At 37.9% G+C, this 27,371-nt stretch overlaps 13 protein-coding genes across 13 annotated transcripts; 4 read left to right on the top strand and 9 right to left on the bottom strand.

The window, feature by feature from the left end:
* Positions 1-196: 196 nt before the first annotated feature.
* On the top strand, positions 197-4,129 carry SPOG_03156 (uncharacterized protein). Its single transcript, XM_013165814.1, has one exon. The coding sequence runs from the start codon at positions 315-317 to the stop codon at positions 2,703-2,705; it is 2,391 nt and encodes a 796-aa protein (XP_013021268.1). The 5' UTR covers positions 197-314; the 3' UTR covers positions 2,706-4,129.
* Positions 2,865-4,089, bottom strand: SPOG_03155 (kinetochore protein Spc25). Its single transcript, XM_013165813.1, has 3 exons — positions 3,883-4,089; positions 3,423-3,836; positions 2,865-3,373 (listed from the first exon to the last, which is right to left on the bottom strand). The coding sequence occupies exons 1-3, from the start codon at positions 4,040-4,042 to the stop codon at positions 3,240-3,242; spliced, it is 708 nt and encodes a 235-aa protein (XP_013021267.1). The 5' UTR covers positions 4,043-4,089; the 3' UTR covers positions 2,865-3,239.
* A 110-nt stretch (positions 4,130-4,239) lies between the features above and the next one.
* SPOG_03154 (ribosomal protein subunit L32) lies at positions 4,240-5,327 on the bottom strand. The gene has a single exon (XM_013165812.1). The coding sequence runs from the start codon at positions 4,976-4,978 to the stop codon at positions 4,658-4,660; it is 321 nt and encodes a 106-aa protein (XP_013021266.1). The 5' UTR covers positions 4,979-5,327; the 3' UTR covers positions 4,240-4,657.
* On the bottom strand, positions 5,272-8,501 carry SPOG_03153 (STE/STE20/PAKA protein kinase Shk1). Its single transcript, XM_013165811.1, has 4 exons — positions 6,434-8,501; positions 6,271-6,379; positions 5,945-6,214; positions 5,272-5,899 (listed from the first exon to the last, which is right to left on the bottom strand). The coding sequence occupies exons 1-4, from the start codon at positions 8,013-8,015 to the stop codon at positions 5,869-5,871; spliced, it is 1,992 nt and encodes a 663-aa protein (XP_013021265.1). The 5' UTR covers positions 8,016-8,501; the 3' UTR covers positions 5,272-5,868.
* Positions 8,432-13,163, top strand: SPOG_03152 (pig-T). The gene is made up of 2 exons (XM_013165810.1): positions 8,432-9,596; positions 9,645-13,163. The coding sequence occupies exon 2, from the start codon at positions 9,873-9,875 to the stop codon at positions 11,517-11,519; it is 1,647 nt and encodes a 548-aa protein (XP_013021264.1). The 5' UTR covers positions 8,432-9,596; positions 9,645-9,872; the 3' UTR covers positions 11,520-13,163.
* SPOG_03151 (RNA-binding protein) lies at positions 11,672-12,274 on the bottom strand (the record flags this gene model as incomplete). Its single annotated transcript, XM_013165809.1, has 1 exon — positions 11,672-12,274. One exon carries the CDS (start codon positions 12,272-12,274, stop codon positions 11,672-11,674), a length of 603 nt encoding a protein of 200 aa, XP_013021263.1.
* On the bottom strand, positions 12,370-13,868 carry SPOG_03150 (tel Two Interacting protein 2; the record flags this gene model as incomplete). Its single annotated transcript, XM_013165808.1, has 4 exons — positions 12,370-12,684; positions 12,740-13,596; positions 13,643-13,754; positions 13,791-13,868. The coding sequence occupies 4 exons, from the start codon at positions 13,866-13,868 to the stop codon at positions 12,370-12,372; spliced, it is 1,362 nt and encodes a 453-aa protein (XP_013021262.1).
* A 52-nt stretch (positions 13,869-13,920) lies between these two features.
* Positions 13,921-15,715, bottom strand: SPOG_03149 (vacuolar sorting protein). The gene is made up of 3 exons (XM_013165807.1): positions 15,394-15,715; positions 14,940-15,341; positions 13,921-14,884 (listed from the first exon to the last, which is right to left on the bottom strand). Exons 1-3 carry the CDS (start codon positions 15,670-15,672, stop codon positions 14,234-14,236), a joined length of 1,332 nt encoding a protein of 443 aa, XP_013021261.1. The 5' UTR covers positions 15,673-15,715; the 3' UTR covers positions 13,921-14,233.
* A 2,214-nt stretch (positions 15,716-17,929) lies between these two features.
* SPOG_03147 (kinesin-like protein Tea2) lies at positions 17,930-20,611 on the bottom strand. The gene has a single exon (XM_013165806.1). The coding sequence runs from the start codon at positions 20,435-20,437 to the stop codon at positions 18,512-18,514; it is 1,926 nt and encodes a 641-aa protein (XP_013021260.1). The 5' UTR covers positions 20,438-20,611; the 3' UTR covers positions 17,930-18,511.
* SPOG_03146 (Pet117 cytochrome c oxidase assembly protein) lies at positions 20,584-21,151 on the bottom strand. Its single transcript, XM_013165805.1, has 2 exons — positions 21,025-21,151; positions 20,584-20,980 (listed from the first exon to the last, which is right to left on the bottom strand). Exons 1-2 carry the CDS (start codon positions 21,118-21,120, stop codon positions 20,837-20,839), a joined length of 240 nt encoding a protein of 79 aa, XP_013021259.1. The 5' UTR covers positions 21,121-21,151; the 3' UTR covers positions 20,584-20,836.
* A 528-nt stretch (positions 21,152-21,679) lies between these two features.
* On the top strand, positions 21,680-22,066 carry SPOG_05717 (uncharacterized protein; the record flags this gene model as incomplete). The annotated part of the gene is made up of 1 exon (XM_013166688.1): positions 21,680-22,066. A coding segment is annotated over one exon (201 nt), but the record flags the coding sequence as incomplete, so codon positions are not given.
* A 101-nt stretch (positions 22,067-22,167) lies between these two features.
* SPOG_03145 (ubiquitin activating enzyme E1) lies at positions 22,168-25,530 on the bottom strand. Its single transcript, XM_013165804.1, has 2 exons — positions 25,503-25,530; positions 22,168-25,442 (listed from the first exon to the last, which is right to left on the bottom strand). The coding sequence occupies exons 1-2, from the start codon at positions 25,506-25,508 to the stop codon at positions 22,407-22,409; spliced, it is 3,042 nt and encodes a 1,013-aa protein (XP_013021258.1). The 5' UTR covers positions 25,509-25,530; the 3' UTR covers positions 22,168-22,406.
* A 327-nt stretch (positions 25,531-25,857) lies between these two features.
* Positions 25,858-27,276, top strand: SPOG_03144 (exosomal 3'-5' exoribonuclease). The gene is made up of 2 exons (XM_013165803.1): positions 25,858-26,084; positions 26,131-27,276. The coding sequence occupies exons 1-2, from the start codon at positions 25,970-25,972 to the stop codon at positions 26,799-26,801; spliced, it is 786 nt and encodes a 261-aa protein (XP_013021257.1). The 5' UTR covers positions 25,858-25,969; the 3' UTR covers positions 26,802-27,276.
* Positions 27,277-27,371: the final 95 nt, after the last annotated feature.

A 27,371-nucleotide genomic window follows, 5' to 3' on the forward strand; every position in this document is an offset into this window, starting at 1 on the left:
ATCCAGCTCTTCACATATACAGCTATATTCATATCCTTAGAACTATTCCAGTGATCAGTTACGACCTGCTTTCTGCTTCTTTTGTTTACAGCCAATCTTTGTTATAATTATGTACACGGAAAGAAAACTCCTCTTTGGTAATAATATTAGATATAATTATATAATACTGTAATATACTCCACCAAATCTTGCTTACCGCCTGCACTCTTAGGAACGGAGTCTGCGCGTTGTATTCTTCTGCCAATCTCTGCTACTACAAACACTTTAACACACCATTAAAGGTGAAAGGAGAGAAAAGTCTCTATAACTAGGTCATGGAGAAAGCACATGAAAATGAAGTAAAAACCTTTGCAGAAGAAATAAAAGCGTCCCCTACGGTCAATATAAGCTCGATATTTAAGCGACCAAAAATCAAGTCTTCTTCATTGAACAAAGCGTACTTAGGAAAGACATCCACACCTCCTTGTTCCAATGCTGTCAACGGGGCTTCTGGAGTTCCTCTTAAGAATGCGCAAGCATCCGCTCGCACAGATGGATCCATCTCCCCTTCTACAAATGCAGGTTCTAATAATTCGACTCCAAAAAGCGCTTCGGCCTCTTTGGCATCGGCAGTTGCGAAGGTTGTCGATGAACCGGCACCAGTGAATGCTGTAGACAGTGGTTTACAGACGACAGGCACCAAACCTGCATCTGGCGCAGGCCATATTGCTGCTCACAATAAAGTTCGTCTATCCATAAAGCTGAGCACTGGTGGAAACGCAGGTGGAACGGGCACCCCAAAGACTGGTACTAGCAATACCAATCCTTGGGCACTTCGTTCAGCCGAACGGTTATCATCGAATGCTACTTCGATAAGAACAGCATCTCCTGAGAGCTCGGATGCTACAGCGGAATGTAAACAAACAGCTGCTTCTTTATATGCGTCTGCTGCTGCTTCCGCCGCCCGCCATTCAACTTCAGCTGCTTTAGCTTCGTATGCTGGAACAATTTATGATTCTAACGGTAATATCATCAAGGGACTCGAGCATCCAAACCCATTATCTGCTTCTTCTAATCATTCTCAAGATGCTTTGCCTAACGTTGATGCTAAAACTCTGCAAGCCCTTGCTGTTTCTGCCTCCTCTTCTTCCACTCGTCTTCATCAAACGGAAAAGAACCAAGAAGCTCAAAGTAAGGATCTTTCCAATACGCAGAGTAAAAATGGATCTATCTCTGGTAATGAAGAAGTCTCACCAAGCCGACTTCCTTCGCCAACCAGTGTCCGTCGTGCTTCCCACTTCTCTGAGGGAAAATGGGATGAAATTGACGATGAAGACGATGATGACTGGGGAAGTACAATCGAATTTGAAGATGGGACAACGGTCGTTATTGACACCAAAACTAGAAAATATGAACCTCTAAAACCCACTGAACCTGAAGTATCGGAACCTTTGTCCTCTCACTCCCAACCTGCTTCTCATACTTATACTTCCGCTCACACTAGTTCCGAAGATAATGCCTCGGAAACGTTGAATTCTAACTTGGTTGATCATCCACCTACCAATATCGAACATCTTTCCGATGAAACCCCTATAGCTTCATCTGACCCAACAGAAAATGAGACTTGGGATTCTAGAGGAAGACCTTCTGAAAGATTAGAATATAACAAACCAACATCTATGCAACAGTCGGACAATCTACAAGATACTACTACCTTTTCAGAGAACGAAGAACCTACCAAAGCTATGGACCAGCCTACCTCTAATCTAGAACAAAGCGCTACCTCTCCACCTACGGGTATAAACAATCTTCGAGAGGAGCAACAGCGTGTAATGAAAGAAGCACGACAAAAAGCTGTTGAGCGTAGGCGTCAAGAGGAAGAAAAAGTAGCGCAATCGAAAGAACGAGCGCGGAAAAAAGCAGAAGAAATCCGAGTAGTCACTGAGTCGAAAGAATCTAATATTCCTTCTGACATTCCTTACAGTAAGGATGTTAAGGAAGATCAAGTTTTACCCACTTTATCTGGCGATCAACAAAAGCAAGACGATGCAGATCCTTCAACTTGGAGAAGTAATACTCATCCTGTTCCCCCTGCTCATCCTACTACAGACTTGGAGAAGTCTGGACATCTTCGTTCTTCAATTAGCGCTGATGAGAACACAACTCGTCATAGCAAATCAAGAAGTATAGATGAAGTTATTCTGAGTATCAAGGATGTTATATTTGATAACAATCTTTATAAACAGCGTACATATCAAAATGGTGCTTCTCAATTACCTGTACGTCCTCATCAGGAACAGTTGAGTAGTTCGCGATATTCGTCAGCTGTCACTTCACCTTATTCCGATAAGATGAAGACCTCGTTTGATTCAAGTAACCCGTCACATAACAGGCCTCATGGCACTGCTAAAATATCTCGTCCTCGAGGAGATGTGGTATTGAACATACGTTTCCCCTATTCAACACCCACGCGTAAATTACCCACTAGGACATTAAGGTTAGAGGAACTGAAACCATTGGAAGAAAAAGTACCTGTTTTTCGTTCATCCTCAAAACAACCGCTTCGTATTCATCCTACTCAACCTTTTCGAGTAACTGTATGCTTACCCGGGGAAAAAGCTATACAAATACTCAGACGCTCTTTTCGTAATTCTATAAACTCCAATTATTATGATCCTCAACGCCGAGAACGAATTGATACCGGCCACTGGAGATCGGCAGCTTAAATCGGTTTGCTGCATATATATGGTTATGTGTATCTATCTATGACTGTAACGTTTTTTTGTTTTGTATCAATTTTTCGACTAATTCTTATTTATAAATCAACTGAAAAATTGTGCAAAAAAGAACACGACGTACTACCCCTCGGTTCTCTTGCTATCTACGTTCTGACTTTTGCATAATAAATATTCGCTTTGTTAATACGAACTGATCTAGTGTTACATTTTTAAATCTGAATATCTATTTTGGTAGATATCTGTACATATTATAATAACTTAGTTCCATTGACGGGGAAGGACGGCTATTTACTCTTCATCACTTATTATGAGTAATTGATTTGCCTACTTGGACCTAGAAAGAAATAAATTAGAACAGAAATGAATGAAATGAGAGTTAAGTGTCCTGAAGCCTGAAAGTCTAGTGGCTTGCTGCGTGATCCAAGCACACCCGGCTTCGTCCTGGACGGTTTCATCTCTTGTCTTGTATAAGTGAACGATAGAAACACAATCAAATATAAAGCTTATAGTGCTAAAAGGATATTAACTTTGACGATTTTTGTGATAATTAGAAAACGATTTCCGTATGTCTCTTAAAAACTGATAAAAGTCTCTTGATTGATTCAATTTATTCACTAAATCATCCAAGTTAGGAACTGGAGGACGACAGTGAGTTACTTATGAGCATGGTTAGTAAATAGTTAGTAACGTTTGTTGGTGACAAACCTTTGTAGTCTATTTGGGCTAGGTTAATTTGAAAGGAGAATGGTTTGTTCCAATCTTTCTCGTCTATGTTGGTGAATACAAAACGTATTACTTCTTCATGGACACCTTCCATTCGCAAGCCTAAATAGTCTTGCCAAAATTGAAGCTCCGGCATGTTTAATTGCTCCTGTTTTCTCTTCAATGAATCCAAATCCTCCTTAGTTTGCCGTTTCGTCGTAAGCACAAGTCGGCAACGCTCTATTTCATCCACAACGGTTTGTCTACGCTTTCGCATAGAGTCCGCCTTTCCTTGAATCGTTTGTATTTCTTGCTCAGTAGCCTCTCTTTCAACTCGTTCTTTTTCCAGCAATTCATTTAAACTTTGTTCGCGAGCTCGCAAATGGTCTAGTGTTTTTTCGGTTTTCTTTTGGTTTTCTGGAGCCTTGTTAGAGTCTATTATAGTAGAGACATGTGAAATTACCATAAATATTTGAATGTTCCTTAAGATACTCATTCCTATTGTTCAGAAGCTGCTTACGCTCATCTTGCAGGAATCGATCAAAAATGCTATTGAAGTTGGATATTTTTGATTTCAAATCATTATAGTTTAGCTCTAAATCAGGATAATTGGATAAAGTCATAAGAATGTTTATTTTTGTATGAAGTGAAAAACACCGGTACGTATGGGAATTGTAGAGACCAAATGAATATACAACCCAACGTTCTAACATTCCGAAAAGAAATGATAAACGAATAAGTACTTTTATATAAAGATTCTATTATTCAAAGAGTTTATAAATTCGAATACACTTATGCAACGCGTGGTAGAATGAATTTTTTGGCTTTGTAAAAGAGTATTACAGTAGTATGCATTGGACTAAAAACAAAACATGTATTTAATTTTAAAACTGAAAACGCTATGGACGCAAACTTGAACTTGATAGGGGAGTTCTGATACACTTGATTTGCATTCATAAAAAAAAAGGTATTCCGAATATAAACTAAGCCGTTTAGAAATACAAAGTCAAAAAGAGTTCACTCAGACTTAATCAAAGTATTCAGCATTAAAAGGTGTTACGAGCAGGGTTTTCTTCAGAACACTGGAGCAGACGATATGTAGAGCTCACGAACAAAGCTCCTTTAGCAGTAGTTCACGTCAAGCTTATTAGTTTATTAAATTTTTTGACAAAAAAAAAGGGCTCTGTAAACGAAGCAGATCATAATCCCGGATTGAATACATAGGCAAATCAATAACTTTAGAGGTCTTGGGATTTCCATTCCTGGCGAAGACTCTTATAGCAAGAAGGACACACATGATGGGTCAATTTGAAGGACCCACAGACAGGGCATCGATTCAAATTCGTTTTATCTTTTAGTGCTTTACCAGCGAGAAAACGACTTCTCTTTTTCGAATACGAGGTTTTCTTCTTTGGAACGGCTAGCAAAATAGAGTTCCATAAATCCTGTAATCCAAAATATGGGATCTGCAACCGAATTGAAAAGGATGCTAAACCAACGATTCCAGATTGAAGGAATCTTGAAGGGGATTTGAAAGAATTGCTGATAATTGCCGACATAGTTTTTGTTTCTCCGACTATACCAAATTATATTTATTCTAGAAAGAAATAAATTCAAATTGAAATATGTTTAGGCTTTTCCTTCTATTTTTGGTGAGCTTTCCAGTCTTTCAGGCGCCAATGATTGCAGTATAAAAGTATGGGTATAAAAGTAGACGTAGTAAAGATATTCAGGCTATTCCTTTCTTTTCCCTATGTTATTAGTTAAAAAGTAAAAAAAAGAAGTAAATATATCTCCTTTCTAGGGACTTTTGAGCGATCAGAAACAGAATGCTGGTTTTGGTATAATTCCTACCAACCCGGTAAGTTGGAAATGGTACGAAGGGAATGAAAGGAAGTACAAGTCCCAAGGCGTAAAAGTTATCTAAGTCATGAAATATTTTCTATATGTATATATATTTTCTATTCTCATTTGTCTTGCAGTTTAATAAGTCCGTTCAGTAATACCTCTCTGGCAAAAGTAAAATAACAGATATTCAATTTTCATACACTACACGAATAGTTCCTGCTATGTATTTAGAATGAGTCGTGATTTATTACAAAAAAGGCATCAATTCTGTCTCCGAAAGATAAATCATTCATGCCATATATTCTTTACATATACGAACCAGATCATCGGGGTGATTTTATGAATCACAATCAAAGCAATTACTATATTAACCAAGAAAAGAACCGAGTTCACAATGTAAGTAAAAGAGAAGTATTTGCCTGATCCCCCAAACTCAGCAGGAAATGAGAAACGAAAAAAAAGTGACAGACGTTGAGTAATTAGTCGTGAGCTCATAAACCATAATTTATAATTATAAACTTGAAAAAAAAAACAAAGTAATAAATTACGTAGGTTGAATCACTTCAACTGCTTCATAGGATGAATTCGTGTAGAAACCGAATTATCTAGAATGATGAATAGACTTGATTAAACTAGATAAAATTAGTAAAACAGTCAACAAGCCAAGCTTTACTTACGGAACGAGAGAACTAAGAGGAACAGATTTTTTCAGAAAAGGATGTCTTAAAAGTTCTTCTGAACTGGGACGCAGTTTAGGATTAACACTGAGAGACTTTGAAAGGAAGTCATTAAATACCGAACTCAAAAGCTCTGGCCTGCTAACATTAGGAGTACCAATCGTAGCAATCAAATACAAAGCTCGTAAAGGATTTTCATTGAGATAAGGGGGCTCACCCTCTACCATTTCAATAGCCATAATACCCAAACTCCACACATCGACCTTGAATCTAAAAGAAATAGTTAGCAAGAAGGCTTAGAATCGCTTATGTGAATGAAAACTTACCCATACTCTTTTCTTGTAACAACCTCGGGTGCCATCCAGTAAGGTGTACCTACCATGGTGGTACGCTTTGACATCTGGCTGTTAATTTGGGCACAGAAACCAAAATCAGCTAAAAAAGGTTAATAAAGAGTACGAAGAATTAAAACGGCTTTATAAAACATACTCAATTTGACATCTCCTTGTAAGGATAGCAAAATATTATCCGATTTAATATCGCGATGAACAATTCCATTTCGGTGCAAATGCCTCAAGCCCTCCAAAGTTTCTCTGCAAATTGTAGCCATTTGACCTTCCGTTAATGTATTGTTCGTGACAACTTCGGTCAAGCTTCCGCCGCGCATATATTCCATAATCATCCAAAGCTCAGACTTATAAAAGAATGTCTCGATAAAGTTCACAATATTCTTATGATGATGTGATTTCATCACAAGAATTTCATTTACAATAAATTCTTTCTTTGGTTGCTGATTAATGTTCATTTTCTTGATAGCAACAGACAAATTCGTGCCTACTTGACGAGCTGAAAATACATCGCCAGACGCGCCTTGACCAATTTTTGAGAAATTACGGTACAAAAGAGTTGGATTTTCTTTGTTGCAGATTGACTGCAATTTACTTAAGATTGCTGCATCATTCGGTTGCTGACGAGCACCACGCTTTTGCACTCGTTGTGTAGCTGCTGCTTCTGCTGCTGCTTGAGATGCAGCAGGCTTTGGAGAAGATTCGTCACGATTGATTTGAGCTGTATTGTTTGGACGAATGTGTTTTGGCTGAACAGGATTCGAAGTAGGCGAATGGAGTAACACTGGTGAATGACTCCGAATCATATGGTTGAGGGACTTCTTGGACGCCAACGGCGAAGATTGATGAGAAGTATACGGCTTAGGTGACTTGAGAGGCCTTGGTGATGCAATAGGAGAATTAGCGCCTGTGCTAACAGGAGGTGTTGGGGCCGGGCGAGATGGCTGAAGATTACTGGGAAAAGCGTTTCGATTATTATAGACCGGGGAAGAAGTACCAGTTGAAACGCTTGAAATAGGAGAAGGACCAGCAGCTCGTTCACCACTGTCCTGAGGGAAAGGGGGACTGGTACCATTCTCCAAATATTTTTTAGATTGTGAATAAAAAGCCATAGCGTCAAGTACAGCTTGGGGGTGTTGGACTTGTTCAGATTTCGTAATTCCACTGACCTTTAAAAGTGCCTGCCATTCGGTAGGCATTCCTGTAAATTCACCAGTTTCATAATTGAAACCAACATGGGTTACGTGTTTCGGATCAAAAGGAGAAGATATAATAGTTGACTTTCTTGGGCTGTTCGTTCCGGAAGCATGAGAGTTCGTTGGGCTACTACCACTTCCTCCAGTAAGCAAAGAACTCATACTCGAGACAAAGCTTTCAAAAGCAGATTTTTTCTGGTGCTTCTCATCACTATGGCGCGAATCAGAAGAAGAGTAGGAGTGTAATTTTTGAATAGAATTAGAACTTGTCTGTCTCGATCCCAATGATAACCGAGGAGTCGGATTGGAAGCTGCGAAAGAACTAGCACCAAAAGCATCCTTTGAAAAGTTTGTATTAATAGCTGGGGGCTTTGGAGCCATCCTAGAAGGCGTCAGACTTCTAAATTCATTTTCGTTAAAACCAGATAACTCAGACGGTGTACGAGTTAATACGGGCTTTACACTTGTTGAAGAAGGATTTTTTTTTCGAAAATAAAACGAAGCATTTTTTTCGTCTCTATTCATCATAAAAAAGTAAAGAAAGAGTAAACGGATGCACAAGCAAGAAAAAGAAAAGCTTATAATAGGGGGATAAACAGAAGCGGTAAATAAGGAAACCGGAAAGTTTTTAAGAAGAAATGAAGAAAATGCTAAATGAGATGAATATCGTAAATATGGTGAAAGACAGGATAAAATGCGATGGGCCTTGCAATTTCTATAAAAAGAACCAAAGAAACTCGTAATAAAGAAGCAGTAGGTTATGTTTGGATGGTAATCTATTAGTTATGAATATACTTGTTCTTGCACAAGAGACTGAAAGGAGCTGATACCTACGAAAGCCAGAGGAAAATCGACTCTGCTAAAACGTCGGCTTTTTTTTTTTACAAAATCACTCAAGTTATACTGATTTCAAGACGTGAAACATAACTTGAAAATCTAAAGCATATATATACTTATATTTTTTTTCAAGTATGCCCCTTTTTTACCTCGCTTTCCAATAATCCAAAAGTTGGTAGTGTACAAGTTTGGAGCCTCAAAGTTATTGAGGAAGTCTGGAAAGTGCTAAAGAAGACTTAACGTAAACAATGAAATGACTATGTTTTATATATACTAAAGTTATAAAAAGGAAGTTCTATGCAACTGTTTAATTACGATGTTGCCATTGTCGTTTGGAAACCTATGACAGGAAGAGCTTGCAATTTAAATGTCAAAGAACTCTGAGCATTTACTCATTGAAAGCAATCTGAACTATGCATACGAATCGTTAGGGTGATTTTTCTTCTCAGTTTTTTTTAGTTTCGTCCATCAAAAAGGGCATTCTTCACTGGGATCGCATAGATGGGAAATAAGGAAGTAGCTCCATACAAAGAACTGTCGTTTTATAAAATAAAATAAGATTGGACAAGTACGATTGGATCTTGACGTATGGCTTTTACTTTTCATGTGATGGAATTTTTCGAACGCCTGCTTTGGCGAACGAATGTGGGCAACTGCAGCTCAAAATGATAAAAGAAGAGGATTTCGTTTCGAATTAAACAATGATCTTTCCTTCCATCTTGAAGTAGGATACTACCTACAAGCTTGTTCATTTCACGGTTTACTCTTACTGTACTCATAGATTACTCTCTACTTTATGTCTCATTCACACTTATGCCATGAGTTTTCACTTGATAAAAATCACCTAACTAGTGCTGAAAATAGTCTTCAGAATGCTCTGACAGTTGCTGACAGTTCATCCAGGAGAAAACCATATTATATCAAGAGCCCGCCGAATGCAAAGAGGATTTCAAGCAAAACATGAAGAAATGAAGCATAAATTTTATAACTAATTCATAAAAGAAGTCTGATTTTACACCTTTTTGGCATGGACCTTGTTATACGCATACTCACCCTTTCCTATGATATATAAAGGAATATTCATCCAAGTTTTTAGATGTATTACTTAGTGTTCCGTAATAGCATATGCTACAAATGGACCCGCATATGTTTTTAAATCAAATAAAGAAACAGCAGCAAAACACCGTCAGATACATCAATATTAATAGAAGAATCGAATTAACTTCGAGAAAAAAAGCAGGTTAAAGGGAGCTATTCTTTGAATGTTTCTAGGCACGTTACGATCTCTAAATTTTGATGAACTAACACGAGCCTATATAGCAAGTTTTACATTCTGTTTCATGAAACTGGATCTTTAGCATTTTTCTATTTTATTTTTGCTTTTCCCTTAATGACTTAAGTAGTATACATATTTTGACCAAATTTCTATCTCAGGAATAGCAATTCATTGTTAACAATTTGAAAATCTGCTGCATAAACATTTGGAATTTCTCAAGTCTCTATATCCTCTTTCTCAACAAATATTAAGAGTGTACTCAATCAAGTAAAATGGGACTATGCAAATTTGTCTTGGTTTGCCTATGTTCTTTCTTTGCACTTGGGTATGCTTCATTGAATGAGCAATATAATGAAGCTTTATACTTGGAAAACTTGTCAAATAGACATACTTATGCTTCATTTACTTTTGAGATTGATAAAAAAACAAACAAAGAGAATGGCTATGCATTTTCAGAGCCAAATTATCAATTTTTCCCTCTTTCTCTGGCCCGAATTATGAAGGACCAGAAGGTAATGGACCTTCATGTTAGAGCGACTAAAGGTAGATGGGATTATGGATTTTGGAAGCAACCTCCTGACAATGGGTTGCAGTCCGGAGGATTGGGTTTCGAGGTTTGGGCCTCCTTTATTGACGATCAAGATTTAGAGGCTTGGTACAAATTAACTAGCCAACTTTCAGGATTGTTTTGCTTTTCTTCGAATAATATTGATGAATTAAATACATATCAACCTCTCCTTTCGTTTGTACCGTCTTCATTCACGTCTTCTCATTCCCGATATTTTGCTTCTCTCCCTCAAGAGTCTGTTTGCACAGAGAATCTCTCCTCTTTGCTCAAATTTCTACCATGTAAAGGGGAAGCTGGAATTGCTTCGCTTATAGACAGCCATTTGCTGTTTGACACAGACTGGTATTCTCTTTCAATAGATATTGCGCCCAACCATCCCGATGATCTTAGTTCCATGAAATTGATTGTCAAGATTCAGACTGTCATTGACGTGGAAAGAACAAACAGAAGAAAACTGGGGACAAAGTTTCCACCTCCCCCTGAATTTTGCAATGATGATATTGCGAATGATCCTTTGCGTTGCTTAACTGCCACTTACACATCAAGTTCTCATACCTTGGAAGACCTTTTTCATAAGTTGCCTGAAACACAATGTCCTCTTTCACCTTCTAAGGATGATATACTCGTTAAAAATTCGCCTAGTCTTGTCGTTTCGTATCCTTTGGAGATGGCAAGGGACATTTCTGTTCCTGTTCTCCCTGAAAAGCGCCCGGAATCTCCAGTTTTTATTGAGAGATCTTTGACTAATTCTGGAAACCATTGGGTTGGTATCATATCAATATTTACGAATCCCTCTGATGAGGCGTATAGCATTGTGTACTTTGAACGATTACCTTGGTATGCTCGTGTATATCTTCATACTATGAAGATAACCGTTAATGACAAACCCATATCTCCTCTTGAATTTTTTCAGGATCAAGTGTATCAGCCTTTAAAAGACCGTAAAGCTGGAACCATGATTGAATCTCGGTTTGAAATTCCTGCTCACTCATCAGTCGTTATATCTTATGACATCGAAAAAACAACGTTGCGGCTTCAAGAATACCCACCTGATGCTAACAGGGGATATGACCTCCCGCCTTCCATCGTTAGTGTTTTTGGTAAAGATGATGTTGAAATATGCCAATTACGAACATCGGCTCTGCTGATGTTTATCCCTACGCCTGATTTTAGTATGCCGTACAACGTTATTATTTTAACATCAACCGTCATGGCTTTAACTTTTGGAGGAAGTTTTAATTTCCTTACAAGAAGAATCGTTCCTATTAGCGAACTACCAAAGTCACAGAAGCCGTCCTTGCTCCAAAGACTTCGCTCAAAATTGAAAAGAAAAGATAGAAACTCTACTTAAGACTTTATTAATGTTAAGGTAATTCTTGTTTAAGCGGTTTGTTTTATCTAATTATCGCAATACGAAGGAAATAATTATTTATTATTATTGAATGTCTTGACACAAAATATAATCGTTATATTTAAGCACTAATTACAAACGATAGAAACATTCTAGTAATTCGAAGAAAAATGCTTTAACAACGCCTGTTTTAAACGAACATCCCGATTATGTTGAAACTGAGAATACCGTTTACCTTTTCTAGAAATGGGTTTCAATCTGTTGGGACGCAATTGAATTCCAATTCCCAAAGTATCATTTTTAACCCTTGCATGACGGACAGGGGCTCGACGTCCCTGATGCTCAGCACCTAGTCCAGAAACATGGCCTTTCGGAGACCACCCAAATTGGGATAAAACTCGATAACCAAGACTTTCTGGCTTCACAAGACCAGGTTGGAATTTATTATCTATATGATTTATCGATAATAAATGTCTCACAGACTTTGCGTGTGTTATTTGGTTTTCAGCTTTAATGAATATTTGACAAGTAGGACATACCGACCCAGATATGTCATTGACAGCATTTGCTTTCACATTCTTCACATCTTCCGAAAATAGAGAGTAATAAAAAGATGAAACAGATTCTTTTTCTTTGATTTTTTTCTGGCTTTCTGTTTGTTCTTCTTGAGACTTCACGAAGTTGATTCGCGGCCGATTCTTGTACAAACCATAAGATTGTACGTATTTTTCATGCTCTTTATCGTTTAAATCCATTTTTTTCTAATGAATTTCACATTTCATCCGATCGTTGCATTGTAATGAAGTAGGCAAATACCGAGAACAAGTATCTGGCAGAATGACCAGGTGGATCAAGCAGTTGTGGATTCCATAAGAGGTAATACAGCTTGATAATCCAGCTTCTGAGATTCAGATAAATTCTCTTTAACAAATTGAAGAATTTCTGTAATTTTTTGTTTGCATGGACTTAGTTCCTTCAAATTTGCATTGTTACAGTTTCTATACGAAGAAACTAGTGTAATGAGAAACTGAGTATGGTGGGAAGATATGCGGTAAAAGTAAACAATCAACATTGACCGAAGCGTTTCTAAAAGAAAGAAAAGAAATTCTGGGGCGTTACAAAGCAATGGGTTCTGTATCCGTAGGCAAAGCTGATCCAACGTTGTCTGATATATGTTAGATATAATATTTAAAGAATAGAAAAGATATCGCATCACTTACGCTAAGATATCTCAAAAATCTTTCGTTCAGTTTGTTCATGAGACACATGCATTGCACAAAAGCGAGACGAATCACGGGAATGCTGTCTGAGGCAAACTGAAAGATGTACATGACACCGTCCAGAAATAACTTATCCAGTAGATTTGGTATCTTCTTCTCAATTTGAATTAATAAACGAAATGAGGAATCTATAAGAGAAGCACATGTCTCCGCTTTATATCGTGGGGGTAAGAATGTGTAGAAAAGCATTAGATCTTCACGTAAAATTTCCGCTAAGCCAGTATAAGTTAAAAATTCGAGTCCTGATACATCTACTATTGACTGAACTAGCAGCAGACCCTTTTGCTTCACCATAGGCTTGAGGTCATTCAAGATTCGCAACACTGATGGAATCAATTTATGCCATCTATCCCGAATAGTAAAGCTAGTCTGATTCGAAATAATCCAATATATTACGTCAGGAATGAAAAGGTTTTTTGATTTCCACGACGGTTCCAGAAGCGTGGTTGTTTGATCTTGTCGGAATTTATCTGGAGGAAGTTCATATGCATACCGCCTTCCTTGTTCAGTTAAACGATCATCACGGGAAAATAGAGAAGACTGAAATTCTAAAACATAGTTTTCAAAGTCTTCCTTTGTCGCTGTGGAAAAAGATGACAATGTGTTATCGACAACATTAGCAGAAAAAGACGCAACAGGCTTATATTGGATATCTCGTAGCGAAACTAGTGTCACAAGTAACTCCCAATTTTCTTTATCTTTCACGAAATGTTTGATTTCCTCTTGGAATATAGTCAAGAGTCGATATGCTCGCTCACAATATGGTTTCCTAAGCTCGAAATTTAACTCATTGGATTCTTGCTTCGTTAGTATAAGGAAATTTATCTATAAGTATTATAATACCAAAATTTATCCAATTCTTTTTTGGCGACAAATAGGGCAGTAACGCGGTTAAATTATGAGGAAGTTGTTCCTCTTCGATTTTAAAGACAAACCCATCAAGAAAGTCCAATTGCTACAGGTTAGAACATTCCAAAACAATGAATGTTACCTTTTGAAGAGCTTTTTGTTCCGAAAAGTCGCGTTCTAAAGCATTTAGCTTTTCCACTACCTGTTCCCAAGGCTGCATGGAAATTGTCAAAGGTTACTACGAAGACGGAGGTTTATGGCTAATTTATTAGCATGGAGCAAATGAAGTTTTATTTTTTCTCACATAAGTAGAAATTAATAAATTTTTACAAGCAGATGTTCGAAACTGAATACCTAAAAACTAAAACAAAAAGCTTTGTAAGCTTACGAGATCTCAACACTGACTAAGAGGAAGCTATCAATAAAAAAAATAAAAACAGAAAGTAGAATACATTAGTCATTATTATTGCTTGACTTAAATCAGTCGTCAACAAATTAGAGTCACAGGTTCCAAATGTAGTACAAGTTCATACAAGTGCATCGACATATAACTTAAGTATAAAGCGGTAAAGAAGGACATTAAAATTATGAGGATGGCTCGGCTTCTTTCATAGTGGGTTCTGTTCCTTTCGACAACTGTCCTTTGGAAGAAGGTAAAGGCTTAGAAGAGGGGTTTAAAGATACTCTGTTAAGCATAGCAGTAAGGTCCTCTTCCTTCTTATCTTCTTTGATAAGATCTTCCCATTCTTTCTCTAGTTCTTCTGTGTCAACGTCAGCTTCCGGAGCAGTTGTCGCAGTGATGGCAGAATCGATTTCTTGGAAATCAAGCTTAGCTTCTTGGACAGAGTCTAAAATCTCATTCACATGTTCTATACCGCCCATTTGACCGACAACAGACTTGAGTACTTCAGAGCCTGACGAGAGTGCTGATAAAAGTAGTTTGCTTTCAAAGGCCTCGTCAATACTGGAAAGTAAAGAGTCCACTTGAAGAAGAGCTGCTTCTTTTCTTTCGGACTCCTTCAATAGTATTTTTTTTCTTCGTAAATATGTAAGGGCAGTTAGTTTCTCTGCTTTGGAAATCGCTTCCTGAACCCTCAAAGAAAAATCTTCAATCTTTTGATTGACAGCATCCTTGCTTTTGTATATAGAGCTTCTGGATTCCATAATTGCTGCAATCGATTTATCGGCAGTTTCAAGGATCCCCTCTTGAGTATCGCTGGGTAAAAATTTGATGGTCTGCCATCAATTATTAGTTAGTATTATGCACATTCTAAAAATTAAAATTACTTACGTCCTTGTCAAAGACAATTAAATGCATTCGATGGCACATCCATTGTAACAAGCATTCCAGTTCATCTGAAGACAGTATCGTATCTTTCCATAGAATAGGTCCAAATGTACTTTGGAATGAACTCCATGTATATATAGTGCTTGTGTACGTGCTTTGTAATCGATGAGCTTCTTTTCGTATAAGGCTGGCCAGTAATTCAACGTTTTTCACAAGTACCAGGATATCACTAGGATAAGAGGATCCGAATTGAATTCCTCTTTGAAGTCGAGAGCTGATGATATTACTTCCCCACTGTATCCAGGAATGTAGTGAAAAATAAGACTGTGATCCCAAATTGGGATCCTTGCACACATGTAGAAACTCGCTAATCTTAGGCCATATACCCTTTTCATGTAAGTAACTCTATAAAATATTGTTAATATCAATATAAAGCTAGTCCTTCACTTGTACTCACAGCAATTACTCCTAAGCTTAAAGGTTTCCCAAATGATGAACTAAAGAAGGAATTTTCAAGATCTTCATCAAAACGAACTGTTAATTTAGATTTCAATTTGTTATGGAAACTTGCTGTTTCTATCGCATCTTTCCAAGTGTCTATATTAGCTTTAAATCCCTCTGGATTCTTTAAATAAAGGTTCCTGAAATCAGAAAAGAGGCTTCTCAATCGACTCTCTTTAAATATTCCTTTTTTCTTTAAAAAATCAATTAAAGATTCATCCTCATGCATTGCCATCAATGCTATCTAAGGTCTGAAAAATTGGCAAGGTAGTTTACCAATATAATAAGTGCACCCATCCTTCTCTAAAAAATACACTTTGCCTCAATTTTGTGGAAATCATTTTATGTTATAATCTATCAATTCTTTATTAACTTAATTGTAATCTTTTATTTACAGTTCATTTTGATGAATGTTTTCATACACTACTGGACTTGTTTCACTCTTACTGAATATTCATTACTTTTATAAAGAATACATAAAAACAAATCAATAAAACAAACCGTTGGAAACAAATTTTTAGTTGAAAAAGGAAATTTTATTCATAAAAATTAGGGCATTTCTTCATGTCGAATGAAACATTTCTCCAAAACTAAAAGCCGTAACAAGCATTTTATCATCAAAAGGTTGTAATATATTTAATTTTTCGCTCCATTATGTATCTGCTTTAGTTCCTTTTGTTAGTCGATGAGACCAACTCTTCACCAATTGTTTTCATATGTGTAGAAAGAACGGACCAAGGGGAATCTCTATATACGTAATCTGCAGATTTCCAGCATATTAAAGCCATTGCTGAATGGTTGCATTCTGTCCAACTATTTATTGATAGCAGAAAACAGAATGCTGCTTTGCGCTCACGGCCATTTATTACTTTTTCTAAAGTTGGCAAATTTGCTTGGACGGTATATAATCCAGCTAAACAAGTCATAAAAAAGGCATGCTCAAATTTCGATAAGGGTATTACATTCAAACTTGTCAGCCGTTGAAACCAATGGGCAGCATCATCAACACAATTTCCAGGTCGGGTTGCTAGCAAGAGACTTCCAATAGTAATACTCCTGGAAGTGTAGTATAATGAATGAAGCCTTGCCGCGTATACGAGCACCATGTCATTGAATAATTTATCTAAAATTGACGTTCGTAACTTCGGTGTAATCACACGATTTTGCATTAAAAGGCAGGTTATCTGAGCTTCTAAACAAGAAGCTAAGTAATTCCACGCTCTTTCTTGAGAAAAGGTTTTTCTAAGCTCGTCGTAAATCTCGTACGCTCGTTTATACTCGCGAAGCATGAATAAAAAATCAGCCATTTTTCGTTTCACGGCCTCTGGCTTGTCCGATGAGTACATAAAAGAAATAGAATCGTAATTGCCTTGGGTAGAGGATAAATGGTTCTTCCCTAAATACTTTTTTGAGGCAAATAGCAACTTCCCTGTAAATCCGCCATAATAATTAGCCGCATTTTCTTCCCAAGACTTTACACATCTTTGCATAAAAGGACGTATGCCTTCAAAGAGCATCGTGGCTACTAAACTTTTCATTTCCTGAATCTCTTCCAGAGGCATTACAGGTTTTAAAGGATATTTTTTATTCTCTTCTTCTTCATTCAAGATCTCTAAAGGAGATTTCCACATAGGTTCAGGCACTTTTGCTAACTCTGAATCAAATGAGAACAACGCCGGATTTGAAGTATACCCGTTAATCACGGAACTTGGAGAAAGCAAACTTGAGGAAGTGAAGTAATCATCTTCATGTCCCTTTCCGTCCCCCTTATTATCGTCTATGTTGGTTGCGGAAAGCGTATTTCGCATATGGATTAAATCAATGGTATTCGAAGATATGTATTGTGAGCGCAATCGAATAAATCTAATGTTCGCGCCCACACTGCGTTGTATGTTTCCAAACACTTCCAGGGAAGTTTCTAAATCATGTTCATCCTCATCATGAATAAAAAGATAGTAATGCAATATCTCCCTAGACATAAATCTAGGAAAATCTGCGTTGTTTACCTCTTTATACAGACGCATGATGGTAGCTAAAGGATTAGAATTATGAGAAGTTAGTACAATTAAACATCCAACAGGATGTGAAAATGTCTCATGCTCTGCCACTGGATTACCAGATAGCAAAAGCTTCAAATACTGTAACATGGGCTCCAAAAAAGAATCTTGCGTTACTTGATTATCGGCTTCTAATGACCAAGTGTGAATATATTTCTCCAATAAGTCACGAACATGTTCTGTGTTTCCTCCAGGAGAAAACCGATAAGACATCTCCTGTTCTGATTCAAGCTCATTTTCCTTATTCCACGCTCGATCACGGTGCCATTGTTGCGGCGTTCGTACGGCTGACATTGGTAAAAATCTAATAGAGCATGCTTCTTCTATATTTTTATCGTTTTGGGAGTTTCCATGTTTTGCTGAAGCAGACTCGTTGAAGGCATTCCCATGCTCGATATGGTCGCCAAAGGGTCTAATAAAAGATGCAAAATCTTTAAAGCCTTTTCCTTTTATGAAGCTTTCCGTATCTTCCGAGCACAATGTAAAGACAATCGGACAAAAAGCATGTTCAACTAATCGGCGTAATTTTTGTTCAAATTCATAGTTTGTACTTGACGAAGAAAAGTCACCTGACGCATCAGAAACAGTGGAAGTAATCTCAGATAGGCTGCGAGAAAGAAAATTTGTAGTAATATCCATAGAGTTCAAAGATGACTCTTGCCAATTTATCTAAATTTCGGTCAGACTATACCAATTCAGCTTCTTCAGCCCAACAAAATCTGACATAAATGAGTATATTTTGCAACCTAGATGCCTTTGCTATTTAGGAATCATGTAAGATTGAAAAAGTAAACATAAAGAAGCCATAGGATATGAATGGTAAAAGGACAAAGTACCATTGTAACAAAAGGAATAAGTGCAGTACACAAGATAAATAGTGAAGTGCTTTCAAATGCAGTAAATGCATAAGTCAAAATAAGGATAAAATGAAGGACTTTATGAACCATAGGAACTTAAAGTATTCTGAAGATAATAGTTTTTTCTAAAAATATAAGAGAATTCTTTCCCAAAAAATCATTAAACGGCTGCTGGTGGTGAATTAATTGCTTCCAGAGAAATTGTTTCTACATCATCTTGATCCATTTCAGCAGGGTCAGTGACATATCCAGTTGCGCTTTCGTTCTCTTTTGACAAGGTTGAATTTTCCTTTTCGGATTCGTCGATTTCATACTTACGATTCGGTAAGTCTCGAAATCTCGAAAAACGAATTTTAGATTGATTCAACTCAGCAAGCTCGCGTCGTCTCTGTGACGACCGCAGTGCATAAATTATTTTCTCCTTATCATTAACGTCCTCTTTCAAGTCTGCAATTTCCATGTTTCGATCGGAAAGGAGTTCCTCCATACGTAACCGAACACGACTAATAGCGCTTTCATGCGATTTTTCGGCTTCAAGCCATGATATGTAAGCATCCCTTTCCTCTAGATCTGATTTGAGTTGCTTAAGCGTGTTTGAAAAAAGCTCAAGTTCTTGGTTGCTCTTAGCTAGTGCAGCACGTAAGGAAGTTACTTCGGCCTGATAATTAGTAGAAGCTTCGGCCTGTCGGATTTCAGTGGGTAAATTTTGGGTTCTCATAGCAAATTTAAGGGTATTTGTAGATTCCACAGCGTGTCGAGCCTCGATACTGATAGTTGCCAACAAGGATATCTGAGATTGACCTGACAAAGACTGTTGCAGCAAGCGAGTAAGTTTAGATTCACGGTAAGGAATATGATTGTTGCTGGAAGAGGACCCTCCATTTACAGAGTTCGACAGTCGAGAAATAACAGTACCTAATGTAAGCAAGGATTTATTGATGAATGCACCCTCTTTCCTTCGTTCATGATCAGTAGAAGCTCGTTCACTTCCTGCCAAATCGACAAGACTGAGAGTTGATGTTCTTGTTGTATGAGTTGACAATGAATTCCGAATAAGAAAGACCTGTAATATTGCATGAGACCTAGAACTATAGGTATTGTAGTCGGTAGCAGCTGTTTTTCGAATAGCATTACATTGTTCAATAACCTGACTTACTTCTTCTGGACTCGTTACCAGTACGCGGGTCATCGGTGAGACAATTACCTCGCCATTAGCGCCTTCACGAACCTTTGGTTCTTCTTGAGAATTACTAATTAAATCCCGGATCCTCTCGTTGTAAATTTCCAGATATGAGATGCGAATTTGAAATGTGTCAGAATCCGCGTTTGACTCAACCATATCGAAGAGATCGCGCATACCTAAAGGAATGATGCCGGGCTCGTCTTCTGTTCCTTGCATAGAGTATGTTTTACCAGTTCCTGTCATACCGTAAGCAAAAACAATGCCGTTGTATCCGCAAAATACATTACGGACTACAGAGGCGACAGATTTCTGATAAATACTGCTGTTGTCGGACTCCATGCCGAAGACATGATTAAACATGTATTCTTGCTGAAGTGCAGAAGAGTTCGAACTAGAATCTTGTCGAATGTATTCTCGTCCGTAAAGATCGTTTGGGACGGGCCCATGCGTCCAGATGTTATTTGAAGGTTGATTGATAGGACGTATACGAATGCTTGTTATAATATCATTACCCAACAACGGTAAATCACCACCACCGGAAGAGGAGAATTTGGCGGCTTTTGAGGATGAAGAAACTGCACTGTCAAATGAATCGGTTCGGTAACTGCTCGCATCTTGAAGGCTTAAAAGGGAAGGGCGAGGATATCGATCCAGAGTCCCGGGAGACGCTGCAACTGCCTCAGGAAGACCAAGGTCAAGAGCTGAAGAACTAGTAAAGTTCAGTTGCGTGCTATTGCTTCGAAACATAGGGGTTGAAGGATTCGAAAAGTTTCGATTCACCAAAGGGCTCTGAGGGTAATTCCCTTTTCCCTGAGGTGTCAAGTTCCTCAAAGTAGTCATGGTAGAATACCTTCGAGGTGTCACCATACCTGTAGAACTGGGTTTGTTTGCAGATGAACTCATCTCATTTAAAATTCCCAGTTTGCAGTCTTCACGACTGTTAAGCACACGAGTCTTTAATTTTTTAGACAAGGATTTCTCCAGAAAAAAGAATGACTAAATTAAGATCCAAGATGTTTCTTCACAATATGATTCTTTTCTAAAAAGTTGGCATTAATAAAAACAGTGCATTTAACGCCCTCACATTGCATCGCTCAAACTAGTTTTGCGGGATTCTCCTAAGGTTTTATTATCCGGTTTAACATCCTTGGTGGTATAGCTCGGAAAACGAATCCCTAGGAAAAAGTATGCCTTTTTTCATTTAATTAATTTAAAATGGATCAAGTATGTGTGTTTTCTTTCTTTGTCATTGGAATAACTGTTAAATCTTAAAAGCAATTGTTTCGTAATGGTGGTCTTATTTCAGGAAGAATTGTCCGAGCTTTTTGTAATCGGTTGATCCTTCTCATAGAATTTGTTCAACTCTCTTTGTCTATTTAACTCATCAAAACGACTTTGTTTGACGCGCTTTCGTTCTTCATCGCGCTCTACACCAGCCGACATTCTCTAAAATGAAGTTAGTCACGAATGACTATAAAGCCGTGGCTTACCTGCTTTTCCTCGAACTGATTACTATGGACAAAATACATCATAAAAATACTAAACGTAGAAGCACCTACGATACAAGCTTTAGACGTCGACGACATACTTTCGTGCAAATGGCTAAAGGCTTTCGTCCATTAATGGTTTCATACTAAGAACCCTATTAGTATGATATTGTTCGCTAAATTCCACTTTTCAAGTGCTTTGTTATAACTGTCATTACGATCATGTCACGATAGGTGTTTTGTTAACATTATAGGTATTACAGTATGGTGTGCTATTACGATATTTTTGAATATTAACGAATATCATAACTTTAAAGCACCTCCATATTACAAATAGTAAACAAAGCATGGAACCGCTTTTCAGAACGTTTATATTAGAAGTTCGGCGCCTGTAATCATAAAGAAAAGAAACTATCAGTCACATAAAGCTACACTAAGTTGACTATACCAGAAAAGCTATATATATCATGAGTCGACAGTCGAAATATTCAAATTGGAAGCTTATGGCTAGTTTGGTTAAATAAGGTCGTTTTGATACTCTCGATTTACTTTAAAAAAGTTCTGGAAATTACTAGCGTCTTTATGCGAAGTACAAACAACGTCCAAGTATTTATACCACTCAAAATAAATGGCTTTTACAGTGTGAGATACCTGCACAGTCAGAGAAAGCCTTGACATTGTCGAATATTACGCATATTTTATAACAATATGGAGTATATTGTTTTATGACGTTACTGAACCAAGACAAAACAAGAAAACAAGTGAAAACACAAATCCAAGCAATAAGAAAAATCCAATGATTCATGACTTAGGAATAGCTACTATTGAGGTGGCTGTCTCCAGAACAAATCTCCAGTAAGATAGTTTTTGCAGGTCAACCGAATGACTTGTTTATTGATCCATCTTTTGTCAATCAGGCTCATGGGAATATGTAGAGATAGAGAATTCTATTCCCTTCCAAATGCACACAACTATTCACCACTTCTTATTCCATTCCCAATTCTTTTCATATTTGCCAACAATTTTCCCATGACAAGGAAATGAGACATATCATGTCTACATCGTTATGAGAATTTTAGCATGATTACATTAATCTTGAGTGAATCATCATAGTTAAGTTTCATGAATCAAAATTCAAAAATCGTTTTGTGTGACTTACTTAAAAAACATTTCTCATCATATTATCATCGTTTACTCTAACAAAAACATTAAAAAAAGCACACTAACAATAGAAATGCTTGTTGAGCTCTACAAGATAAATAAAGAACAAACATAAAAATATTTAAGCTAGGGTCTATTCTAATTTTCTTTTTAAGAGACCAAATTGTCAAATCCGAATTGTACAAACAATCTCAAACCATTATAAATCATCAATATTTAAATCTTTATACTTTGACAGTGATGAAAGGAACTTCGACGTCTTCTCCATCTTTATCATCACAACAAACCTCTAAAACCAAGTGCTTTCTAAAAGGCTCCAGCTTCTTTTTAGAAATTTGCTCAACTAAATCAGAGATCTTAAGAGGCAAGCGTTCTGCAAGCTTCTTAGGTGGTTGGAAATTAGCGTAAAGCAAAGAAACACCAGAAGAAAGCATAGTGACTTCCAAACCTTCCTTTTCAGAAAAGTGGTCAATAAGGTCTTGAAGGGTAATATTGGGAAGAGTGAATCGGTCCCAGATTTTGTCAACCTCCTTGTCGTTAAACTTCATTTTAGGAGATCCAATGGGATCTGAAAATGTGAAGAGTCCAATAGCGAGATTAAAGAAGCCATTCTTGTAGTCTTCTAACTTCTTCTTGCCGTCCACTAACTTAACCAATTCCAAGCATACCAAACCAGAAACAACTGCAGTAGAAGTACACATAGCTGGAACAATCTTCCCTGCAACAAACTTGGTCTTGAAACGATCAGCAGGTGTGATTTCATAGTTCAAGGCACGAAGGTTGGAAGCAGCAGTAATGAAATCAATGTGATGGTTGGTGTCATCGTCTTTTTCAAAATCAGCAGGAGTCAATCTAAAGCCAGCCAATGAAGATGGAGGAGGTAAACTATCAGCAATAGACTTCAATTGCTGCTTATCAGAGTTGGCAGCAGCCTCAGGCGCTTCATCACTATCATTAACTTGAATCTTTACACCGCTTCTGGGAGAAAATTCAGCGGGCTTGTAACTGGAAAGAACCCGTTCGTAAAGAGCAGGGTCGGTTTCCTCCTTCAATCCATAATTGAAAGCAAAAATGCTAGCAGCAGCAACAATGAAATCAAAGTGTTCACGATTGTTAATGTCGAAGGTCAAAGGACTAGGAGCGCGTTTGGGACCAGACCAGAAAGGTTGTCCATTTGAGGTGACAGAATCCTTAGGGAAGTTGAAAAGTAATTGCTGAATGTTATGATTGAAGTACTTCTCGAATTGGTTGCGAGCCCAGATGATACATTCCTCGAAGGAAAGAGGTTTTTCGCTGACAAGATAATCACGAATGTTCTCTAAAACTTCACGAGGACTGGTGCTAGTCTTCAAAGTTGTTTCCAAAAAGTTAGGAGAACTAAGGTACAAGTTAACGTTATCAATAGGTTGTTTGAATAATCCCTCGAATAGGTCACGTGCCCAAGCAATTGTATGTTCAATGCGATTAGGGAAATTCTTGAGAGTGCATATAGGGAAAGACTTCTCAGGAGGATCCTGAGAAGAACCATATGATTCAGTAAGGTGTGGCACAACTACCTGGGTGTTACCCTTTGTACCTAAGGTACCAGACTCCAGCAAAGGTTTTTCAAAAAATACGCAGCGACGGTCCACGTACAAACGAGCTTCGACATTATCCAAAGCATTGGTAACCATAGAAAGGTTATCAAAGAATTCGTCTCCGAAAATGCCTTCGCTTTCTGGTCCTACACGTTCTTGATAAGAGGTTATTTTTCCAGTCAAAGAAGGATTCATAGCGGCAACAGCATTGGCAGCACATTCAGCCTTTAATTTGCCAACATCACGAGGTCTGAAAAGGAATTGACGGTTTAGGTTTGATTTCTCGATGGAATCCATATCGGTAACATGAATATGACCATCTTCACCCGTTGAGACACCCATCATAGACCAATTCTTCAACATCTCACAGCCAATGGCACCGGCACCGACCAAGAATTGATTCAAGGAGCTCAATTTTTGTTGAAACTCCTCTCCAAAGACTGCAATTTGACCATCATAGCGGGAACCACGAGGTTTGCAGGCTTCTTCATCGAGCTGCACGGAGGCAGGAAGGCTTTCAAGGGAGTCAAAGTAGAAGAATTGTTTAAAAGGAAAAAATTTGCTTGTGGTAGACTTCAAGACTTCTTGAGCAACAATACCACCAAGGAAAGCACACATAGCGACAAGGTCACCTCTGGCCTGATAAGAAACTTCTCTAATAAGGTTTTCATCCAATTCTAACTCAGAATCGAAAGAACCGCCGATTTTTTTGGCAATTTGGAGAAATTCATTAGCGTCGGCATTATTTCTGGGACGAGGCAAAACACCATCATGTGTGTCAGCAAAAGAAGAAAGCGCTTGGAAGGCAACATGATACTGAGGAGGACGCGTCATTTTTCCAAAATCAGGAAATACATACTCAGGCTCCTTCAAAGACTCGCGAAGAGATTTAAATGAGAGTTTTTGAGGGACCTTAACTTGAGTAAAGACACCTCCGGTAGCGCTAGAGCCTCCCAAACCATTAATAGAACCAATTGAAAAGGTATAAGGACCCTTCACCTCCACCTTGCGGGGATTGCCGTCATTCAAACCAGGCATACCCTTGACCTCAGTGAACTTTACATAATCACCATCTTCTAAGCCGTGGCGAGTTTCTTCAAGCATCGTAACAGTACCATCGTCAGTTATATTAGCAATCATTCCAGTCAGAGGTTCATTTCCATCTACATCAACGCAGATAAACTCGGGTCCAAAGTCGCAAAATACGGAACCAAAAAGACCACGGGTATCTGCGGAGATAAATGCAATTCCGTTCTCATGAGTAAAGTCATTAATTTCCAATTGTTTTGTAAAAGAAGTTTCAGTAACAACAACACATTTAAATTTTTTCAAATCTTGAATCGATAGCTCTGGGGTTGAAGAGACAGGCACGTACTGGTTGAGCTCAGCCAATTTAGGCACGCTAACTTCAGCACGAGAAGCTCCCAAATCGTCTTCGGTCAGAAAGTATTGTGAAGACAAATCCTCAATTCGAGTAGGTTGAGGATCGTAAATTGTAACACTTTTAACACCAGCAAGACAAATATTTTTTGCAATTTCAACACCAAGGCCTTTGCATCCAATAATTAAAACATCTGATTGACTCATTTGCTTCATGGCCTCATGTCCCAAAACATAGAGTTGTCGGGAGTATAATCCCTCATCAATGGTGCCTGACCCCGTTTGATCTATATTCATGTTGTTCTGTAACAAGTTAGTACAATGTTCAGCTTCGATTCTACCATCACTATGCATTTCACGTACACTCATTATGGATATTGTGGTGTTGGCGTGGTAGAAAATTCGATGACCTCAAAACATATATATACGCGGAATAGCGAGACTTAGCAAATGCGACCACACAATGCTTAGAAATCATTGATTCATTTTGAGCTGAGCTTACAAACATTCAAAGGTTTTGTACTGAATGATGCTTTAATTTTTTTTTTCTTCTTCATCCTCTTATTCGTCCAACAGGATCCACCGTCTTCCAAACTGTTCGTTCTGCTTTGTAGAGCTAGCAGTCTACGTGGGTTCGTTTCCTATCGGTAACTTTTATACTGTGGTACACCGCGTTTCATTATATAATTTTAGTGTCAGCAATCCTCCATCTGCAGCGGCTCTCTGAAGGTAAAAGTTTCAACAATCCAAGCTAAGCTTTTGACGGTATCGCTGCAAAAGCTTGACAATCGATTTGTCAAATTTTTTGGGCTCACCGAAAAGAAGAATTTATGACGGATCGAAAGAGAGTTTGCGGTCCTGTGGTCTCGGTACCTCCAGCATTTGAAGTCCCTGAACAGCCATCGTTTACGAGGGATCGTAATGCGGATAATTGCAGAAAATTATGTACGTTAAACTCATGCTAAATGGGAGAGAAAGCTAATATGACTAGATTTGAAGCTGGGATGGGCTACCAAGGCTATGGGAAGCGCCTATTATGAATCTGGTAAAATCAAGATTGGATGCAGTGTTTACGGTCCTAGACCGAATAAAACGTTTTCTTTCCAGAATGTAGCAAAGTTGAATTGCGAAATTAAATTCAGTCCTTTCTCGATGCCAGAAAGAAAAGGACACATGCAGAGTGCTGAAGAAAAAGATTATGGCTTCTTACTGGAGGCAGCTCTTTCCCCTAGTATTCTATTACACTTATATCCGAAAAGTTCTATTGATGTTTATATCGAGGTCCTTGAAAGCGATGGAACAGTAGCTACGTTGGCGGCTGCTATTACTTGTGCTTCTGCGGCAATCGCCGATGCAAATATAGAATGCATAGATTTGGTTACGGGTGTTAGTTTACTTTATAAAATCCAAGGACAGGAATACTGGGTTGATCCAGACTTTATGGATGAGTGTGGTCGACCACGTCCACACGGATCTCTTGTCCTCGGTTACATGGCAGCTCTTGGGCACGTTACTCAAGTCTGGAATAAAGGCAAATGCGTCCCAGAACGGCTTGCAGCTTTGCTAGGGAAATGTACAGAGACGGCAAAGGGCATTCGTTTAGTTGTAAACCATACCCTTTGTCAGGAAAAATCGGGATCTTTGGTTAACGAAAAGCCATGAGTCTTGTCTTTTTGTGCTACTAGGAAAATATATTTAATTCACTTCTTTTGTATTTGTATACAGAATCCGTCCAAGCACACTGAAAGGCGTATAAAATAGCTTCGTATCGCTCTTTTGTTCTTCAAGTACCGTCATGGTCATAGGTTCACTGTAACCCTGTTCTGTTTACAAACTTAAAACACAAAGGCTATATTATATTACCTATGCAAGAGGTTAGGGACATCCACTTGTTCTACTTTCTATTTACTAGATGGAGCTTGTTCGTAGACCCAGCCAAAGATTTCAAAAGGAATGCATCCTATGTAATGAATGAAAGTCTTGTTATAAAGAGTTGAACCTTGCGATGATGAACAAGAATTTCTTACGAATGTCGTAAACAAGCAAACAAGCAATTTTCTTTTATTTTATTTTTAGTTACAATCACAAAACATATTGTCATTTGCGAATTTTATAAAGCCTACTTTTCGTACGTTACATTATTCCAAAAATATACTACTGGTTTTACCACAAATTAATAAAGCCTGATTTTGATCCTAAGGTTACTGAGAAAAAATGCACCAATATAGTTGG

Source organism: Schizosaccharomyces cryophilus (genome assembly GCF_000004155.1).
Source record: "Schizosaccharomyces cryophilus OY26 unplaced genomic scaffold supercont4.1, whole genome shotgun sequence".
Taxonomy (NCBI): Eukaryota; Fungi; Ascomycota; class Schizosaccharomycetes; order Schizosaccharomycetales; family Schizosaccharomycetaceae; genus Schizosaccharomyces; species Schizosaccharomyces cryophilus.